Consider the following 7554-nt stretch of genomic DNA (forward strand, 5'->3'; position numbering starts at 1 on the left):
GGAGAGACCTTCAACAGCCTCCTTGGAATGTTGACACTCTTGCAATGCTCATGGCCCAGCAGCCATGTGCTACTCTGCCTCATTCTCCAGGAAACCGTGCCAGACTGTCCCTGCTCCAGTCCCTGCCTACTAACCATACACTTGCTACACAGAAGTTAGAGGCAAATGAGATGACTGAGGCTGGGGAAGGTTTTTCCTGCCTGGGGCAACACAACGGTCAAGCGCCTGGTTGCTACTGGCAAACAGTCTGTGAAACCTTCCTGGGGGGAGGGGGTGGAGGCAGGCAATGCACCTGAGTCTGTCTCTTTCTGCCCAAATGGAGGCCTAGAAGCTCTTCCCTCGCTCCCACCCCTCTTGATTTGCTTGGGAAGGGAGTACAGCAAACTTCCATCCTCTCTAAACATATGCCCTGCTGTCTTTTTATGGGGCAGGCATGTATGCTACAGCCCCTTCCATCTACTCCAGTCAGGGGTCAAGCTCCTTCTCTTACCTGTTAATACTATCTCTATTTTGTAATACTCAGGTGCTCTCGGTCCTTCATAAATGGATCCTGAAGAGTGGGGACAGTGGCTTGCCAGGTCTCACCCCAACAGACTGGGAGGGTAGAGATAACAGCTGGTCTTGTATCACTATACTTTGGATGCAGTGCTTGCTGAATGCCCCTTGAAGACATCTCTCTCCTGGACTTCAGGCAGTACAGGCCAACAAGGAATACAATAACACCTACAACTCTCCCTAGCACTTATTCCACAGTTGCTCTAGCAGTGAGTTGCAAAAGTGGAGTTGCCTCAGCCACATAAGCCAGATTCTGATTAAATAGAGGAAAGAAGCCATAAGGTGGGGAAGGAAAAGGGCATGAGGGATGGGGTGACATCAGGAACCCCAAGTCTCATAGTTCAGGTGTTGGTGGTGATTGCCAGGAGATCCCTCTCTTGGGCCTATTTAGTCAGTGACAGGCTGGGTCACTACAAAAAATAATTTTTCCCTCTGATATTCACCCCTTCTTGTCAACTGTTGGAAATGGGCCACCTCCACCCTAATTGAATTGACCTCATTAGCACTGACCCCCCCACTCAGTTAGGCAACTCCCATCTTTTCATGTGCTGTGTATTTATACCTGCGTACTGTATTTTCCACTCCATGCATCTGATGAAATGGGTTATAGTCCACAAAAGTTTATGCCCAAATATATTTGTTAGCCTCTAAGGTGCCACAAGGACTCCTCATTGTTTTTGCTGATACAGACTAACACGGCTACCCCTCTGAAATCTAGGCAGGATGCCTCTCAGGATCAGGAAGGCCCAGGGGTGTGGTGGTGGGTCCCAGGATATGGGGGTGGGGGCTGCCATGGTGGTGAAGCTCACTCCTTCCATTCCATCCTGCTCCCAGGGTGCACCCGGCTCCCACTGCTGGAACCCTTCAGCTTGTCATATCAGGCCATGACTTCACCAGGAGCCTTGAACATTCCTTATCACCGTTCTTTTCACCCAAACAGTTCAGTGTGCACCAGCCTATTGTCTCCAACTTCCAATGCCATCTATAAACAATTGTGTGTAACAGGCAGCGTGGGACTTTTGTTACCTTGGACAGTTTAGAGAACAGGCCTCTGATGGCCAGTTGGGTCTGATTCTCACTGTTTTCCCTGCCCCAGGGTCAGGGCAGTGGCTGTGATTGGGCCCTGGTGGCCTGAAGTCTAGGGGAGGGTGTTAATTATCTGGGCAGCTGGGAGCTGGCTTTAGTTCAGGTTATAAAGGGCCCCAGAGTAGCAGTTTCCCTCCAGGATGGGTTTGCTGCAGGCAGGCAGAATGGGATACAGCCTGGGCTTTGCCCTCCTGTGCTGGGCAGTCAGTGGGGTGACCTGTTTCAATCCCTGGGATTTCTCTAGGAGTGACTCAGCCATCTGGAGACCCACCCTGAGGGCTGAGCCCCCTCGCAGACAAGCCCATGTGCCCTCTCTTGCCCAGCTCTACCCTTGGTCTTGGGTTGATGCTTCCCAGCTCAGGGCTGTGACCCCACTGCAGCCTGTCACGGTGCAGTGTGAGGAGGCTCAGATGGTGATCACTGTGCACAGGGATCTGTTTGGGACAGGGCAACTGATCAAAGCTGCTGACCTGAGCCTTGGCTCGGCTGCCTGCCAATACACGTCCCTTAATGCTGCAGAGAACACAGTGACCTTTGCAGCTGGGCTCCATGAATGTGGCAGCATCTTGCAGGTAAGCATCCCTCAGAAGCTCGAAACCCCCTCTTGCCATGTTGTGGTGGAGGAGCTGTCAAGAGCGTCCACTCCTCTGCTTTGTATGTATAATTCTACATCCAGTGTTCTAGATATATGTGAAGTGTTCTGTGCAGTGCCTGAAAGAACTGATGGCTCTGTGCTTGTGACCTGATGGCTGTGGGTGGTGTGCAGCTGTGGGTGTCTCAGGGCCTGGCTATAAGTCCTGTCTGAGAACATATGGGAACATAGCTTGTACAGAAGCATGGTAAGCTGTTCTTTTGTGCTCTCCAAAATATGGGAGGAAAGGCTGGGGGGAGGGAATCCTTCTAGAGAGAAGATGACAAAAACCCTCAGTTTTGACTGTGTAAGTGATGGCTGGAGAAACATCCAAGCCTGTCTTCAGCCTATGGGTTCAACCAGTGGCTCTTGGTTCTGCCACGCTGGGGGCGGGGGTGGGGATGGACCATTTGTTAGCAATAGGGAAGGGCAGAGTGGCTGTGACATTCTGGGTCCTGTTTATGACCCTGTTGGAAGGGGGTTGTGACTCCTGGGCTGAGAGCCCCCTGGGTTACACCTGGGGTCCTTGTGTCCCAGGAGCTTACCTGGCTTGAAAGGCTGAAGTCTAGAGACTAAACTCATCCTAGTCTGAGTATAGCTACTGCTCCCTTCCCATCCCTTGACTCTCTCTGGAGTTCCCCTCGTCCCCATGGCTGGAATGGTTTGCAGCGATTGGTTGGTACCAAATCTCTCATTGGTCTGCTTCCTGGTCTCCTTGTTGCCAGCATGGGCCTCGCACAAAGATAACATGCAAATTCATTAACCATTCCCAATCTGGAAGGCAGAGTGGTGCTGGGGTGGGATTCTGGCCTACTGGGTGATGTTGGGCAAGTCACTTCCCCTGCTCAGTGCCTCAGTTTCCCTACTTGTACACCGGGGCTAAGTTATTTCCTTTGTAAAGTGCTTTGAGATCTCTGATGAGAAGATATAGGTAAGAGGTTGTGATTGTTCCAGTTAGGAATAAAACCCCCCTTCAGAAATGCAAAATCTCTGGTGGGATGCAAATTCTAGTTCTCGCATAGCTCTGCTGGGACCATTTGCAATTTGAGCCATTGGTTAGTTACATCAGCTTTGATTTTTGTTTCTGCTCTCTCATTGAGAGCCTTAATATACTATAGTTACTAATGACTTACTGCTGGGGCAAAATTCATCCCCAGGCATGACTAAAGCCCTCAAAATAGGGTGTATCTAGTGCATGGGCCTTGCATTGGCTCAGTTCACCTCTAACAAATAACGAAGCTTAAAATTTACTGTCCTCTCAAGTCTTAGCAGCACAAAGAGACTCAAATGTCTGGGGCAGCAATTACTAAGGCTTGTAAAGGGGGGTCAGAACTTGCTGTAGGATTCAAACATGCCCTTTACCCTACCTTCCTTTCTGTCTCTGCCAATGTGTGACAGAGTCTAAGCTAGCATCAATGTATGTCCAAGAAGCCCCCGCAGTGTGAAGTCTAGCAGCTTAGATGCCTTCTAAATTCCCCTTCAGTTGCCTCTCGACTTGACCCTTCACTTCCTAATACCTGCCTCATGTGCAAAATGTTAAACATGTATCTGAGCAGGGTGGAAACGTGGGGATATTGTGAACACTTTTCATTAAACTTCTCTAAAGCAGAGGGGAAATGCCAATCTTACTGTGAGTCTTTCAACATCTGCCTCTTCCCAGATGACCCCGAACTCTCTAGTCTACAGCACAAGCCTGTTCTACAACCCTACCCCTGCCAGCAACCCAGTGATCCAGAGAACCAGTCCGGCTGTGATTCCTGTTGAGTGTCACTATCCCAGGTGAGGTGAGACTCTAATCCTGTCCTTGCACTTAGTGGCCATTCTGGGGTCTGTCTTAACCACTGGGCCTATCTCTCCCAGGAAGGACAATGTGAGCAGCAGAGCCATCAAGCCAACGTGGGTCCCCTTCAGCTCTACCCTGTCTGCAGAGGAGAGGCTGGATTTCTCCCTGCGCCTGATGAATGGTAGGTGGGAGGTCCTGTCACCCTCTCATCAGACATGCCAATATCTGTTACATTGGACCCACTCTCTAGCTTCAAAGGGGTTGGGAGCTTTCCTGGAGCACTAGGACCCAGTACAAAGCTGGGCAGCTCTCAGCACTAGCCACTGACCCCATACTGCAGGAAGGAGACTTGGATGGCAGAGCCAGAATAATCCACAGACCGTGCAGCGTTTCCCAGCCAGCTTCTCTCGTCCCTGCGGGGATATCCCACTAGCTTGCATTCCCACCTGCAGCTCTTATCTGCCTGTCTTCCATCTAGACACTCTTCATCTCCTCCTCCAAAGGCAGCGACTCCTCTCCATGCCAGCCCAGGAGCGAGGGGTCTATAGGGAACCATACCATCTGCCTGTGGTGCTCATGGTGAACTTGCCTTGCAGATGACTGGAGCGCTGAGAGACCCTCCAATGGATTCCAGCTCGGGGAGGTCATGCATATCCAAGCTGATGTCAGCACTGGGAACCATGTGGCTTTGAGGCTCTTTGTGGACAGCTGTGTGGCCACCCTGGGCCCAGATAGGGACTCCTCTCCCCGCTATACTGTCATTGACTTCAATGGGTAAGAGCTGGGGCCTTCTTCTAGAGGATATTTACTGCTGTAGCTGGAGAGGATCTATACATGGTTAGCACCTTATTGACTATGACTCTTGTGTCTAGCTGCCTGGTGGATGGGAGATCAGATGACACCACCTCAGCCTTTGTATCCCCCAGGCCCAGGCAGGACACACTACAGTTCATGGTGGATGTGTTCAGGTTTGCAGGAGATGCCAGCAACTTGGTGAGATTCTTCCTCCCTCTAAACTCAGACTAAACAGATGTTGGTGTCCCCTTGTGTGCTCCTAACCCCGCTATTCCCCTTCCCCTCCAGATCTATATCACCTGCCATCTGAAAGTCACTGCAGCTGAGCAAGCCCCAGATGCCTTGAACAAGGCTTGTTCCTTCAACAAAGCAGACAACATGTGAGTAGCTGGAGCACAAAACATGAGCATGAGATGAGACAGTGGAGATCTGACCTACTGCATGGCTTGGATCTAGAGGCAGGTCTCGTGCTTACTCTCTGAATATAGGATATTGTTTGGTCCAGGGACTGCTGGGCTGCGGCCCTGGGGTGAAGGATGCTGCTTGTTCACTAAGGATATGACTCTGATGTAGGTCAGGTGTGACATCAGTCACTGGAATTACACATCTGACACACAACATGCTCTGAGGAACTGGGTAGCTGCTCCCAGGATCAAGCTTATTTTTGTGGGGTGGTTGCAGAAGGGGCCTCCTCTATGCAGGATTTGCATTGAAAACCTTCACCTTAAGCTCCCTTCAGTGCCAGTTTTTCTGTATTAACTTAATTCAGGAAGCCATGGTGGGGAATCCTGTCTACAGCAGTTACTTGGCCTGTGGCCTGGCGGAAAAATAAACAGGTCTAACTATAGGTAATTGCACTCCTTCTATTCCAGCTGGTCTCCAGTGGAAGGCACCAGACAGATCTGCAGCTGCTGTGAGACTGGGAACTGTGGGCTGGTTGGAGGACAGTCCAGGAGAGTGAACCCTCTGGACAGATGGTCAGGGAGGCGCTTCCAGAGAGATGTGCCCCCCAGGCATGGTAAGGTCTCTAATGTGTATATACTTCAAACTGAGATGTTCAGCTCTGGCTCTTCCAATGGGGCTCTATCCCAAATCCAGTGTCTAAGGTGTTACTGGTGAGTTTCTCTTCCATTCTCCATCCAGGTGGCTCCTGGGGGAGAGAAGATCAGGCTGATGTTGTGGTTGGACCATTGTTCATCCTTAATCAAAGCTCTAAGGGTCCCTTAGAACACCAGGTGGAAGCACCACAGGGTAAGGCATCTGCAAGCTGTGACATGGCTGAAATGCCCATTGTTTCAGTTCTAATGGCCTTATTGTCTCTCCACAGGTGCTGCAGAGGAGCAGGTCACAAACTTGGGCCTGGTTTCCATGGCAGCAGCCATAGCTCTGGCCTGGTTTCCATGGCTGTGGCTGTAGCTCTAGCCTTTCTCGTCTTAATTGTTCTCCTAGGCAAAAAAAGTGACTGTTTGCTTCCTTGGCTTTACTCTTGTGACTTCTCTAATAAAACATGACAATGGGATCCTGTGCTAATGCTGAATTCCTACTGGTTGCTCTGTAGGTGGGAGGAGAATGAGCTCTGCTGTGGATTGGGCTCTGGTGGGGGAAGGCATGCTTCTCTTCTGATGAAGCTACCCCTGAGAGGGAAAAGTGGTGTGAACAGGTAATGGAGATGGGTAATGCCTGGCCATCAGGATAGGGAGAGCTGCAAATGACTCTAACTCTATAACGGAGGCTTTTTTTTTTTATCTGATAGCGATCTGGCTGTCCAACTTTCACTGAATGAGATGGGAACTGGGTACATATTCTCTGCAGTGGCTCTGAAACTTGGCCTACCATAAATACATGTAATTTATCCCAAGCATTGCCAACCGGGGCTATCTTCATACTAACGAGAACCAACTACATCAACTGCCCCAAGTCCATCCCTTCTGCACATCCATGTAGCAACAAACAAAGTCATTAGTCTCTTTTCCTTTCGCCCCCTCCACCCCCCCAAATCCTGAGGCAGAAGTAAACCTAGACCATCTCTGACAGGGGTTTGTCCAATCTGTTCCTCCAGCAATGGGAAGACAGCCTCTTGGAAGCCTGTTCCAGAGCTTAACTCCCCTTAATGCTACAAAGTCTTTCCTAATAAATAACCTAAATCTCCCTTGTTGCACATTAAGCCCATTACTTCTCTACATCCATAGAAGGTAGGACAAGAACAATTGATCCCTGTCATCTTTACAACAGCCTGTAACCGATCTGAAGACTTATCAGGTGCCCCCTTGGTCTTCTTTTTCTCAAGACTGAACATGTGTAACTCCCTAACCTTTCCTCAGTGGCCAGGTTTTCTAACCCTTTCATAGCTCTGAACTCTCTAACTTGTATACATCTTTCCAGAACTGGCTGCAGTACTCCAGCTGAGTCATCATCAAAGCTGAGCAGAGTGAGACACTTCTTGTATCTCACCTATGACACCCCTCTGGTTGCCCCACCCCCCTTTTTTTTCAACTGCATCACACTGTTGTCTCCACTTGTGATCCACCCTAAGTAGGGGAAGGAAGTGGTCTGAAACAGACAGACAGCTTCTTCCTCCCCACCCCAGCAAGCTCTCTGAAGTGCCAGTGTGTAACCACTAGAATTGCTTAAGGCTGGGGCAGCTGCAAACTGGAAGGTGCTAAAGCTGTTTTCCCTAAGCTGCAGAAAGTGAGTGTGAGCAGGG

The 7554-nt window shown here is 50.1% G+C and overlaps 1 protein-coding gene across 1 annotated transcript; it reads left to right on the forward strand.

Annotated features, from left to right (window-relative positions):
- Window positions 1–1781: 1781 nt before the first annotated feature.
- LOC141994467 (zona pellucida sperm-binding protein 3-like) lies at window positions 1782–6266 on the forward strand. The gene is made up of 9 exons (XM_074964704.1): window positions 1782–2213; window positions 3933–4051; window positions 4133–4236; window positions 4652–4829; window positions 4928–5048; window positions 5139–5230; window positions 5723–5868; window positions 5994–6101; window positions 6178–6266. Exons 1-9 carry the CDS (start codon window positions 1782–1784, stop codon window positions 6264–6266), a joined length of 1389 nt encoding a protein of 462 aa, XP_074820805.1.
- The last annotated feature ends 1288 nt before the right edge of the window (window positions 6267–7554 follow it).

The sequence above is a fragment of the Natator depressus genome, chromosome 10, assembly GCF_965152275.1.
Source record: "Natator depressus isolate rNatDep1 chromosome 10, rNatDep2.hap1, whole genome shotgun sequence".
Lineage (NCBI taxonomy): Eukaryota > Metazoa > Chordata > Testudines > Cheloniidae > Natator > Natator depressus.

Excerpts from the sequence above, each read along its gene's own strand:
- LOC141994467 (XM_074964704.1), top strand. The coding sequence starts at position 1,782 with ATGGGTTTGCTGCAGGCAGGCAGAATGGGATACAGCCTGGGCTTTGCC. Across the intron at positions 4,237-4,651 it reads CTCCCTGCGCCTGATGAATG|ATGACTGGAGCGCTGAGAGA; the intron begins GTAGGTGGGAGG and ends CTTGCCTTGCAG. Across the intron at positions 5,049-5,138 it reads CAGGAGATGCCAGCAACTTG|ATCTATATCACCTGCCATCT; the intron begins GTGAGATTCTTC and ends CTTCCCCTCCAG.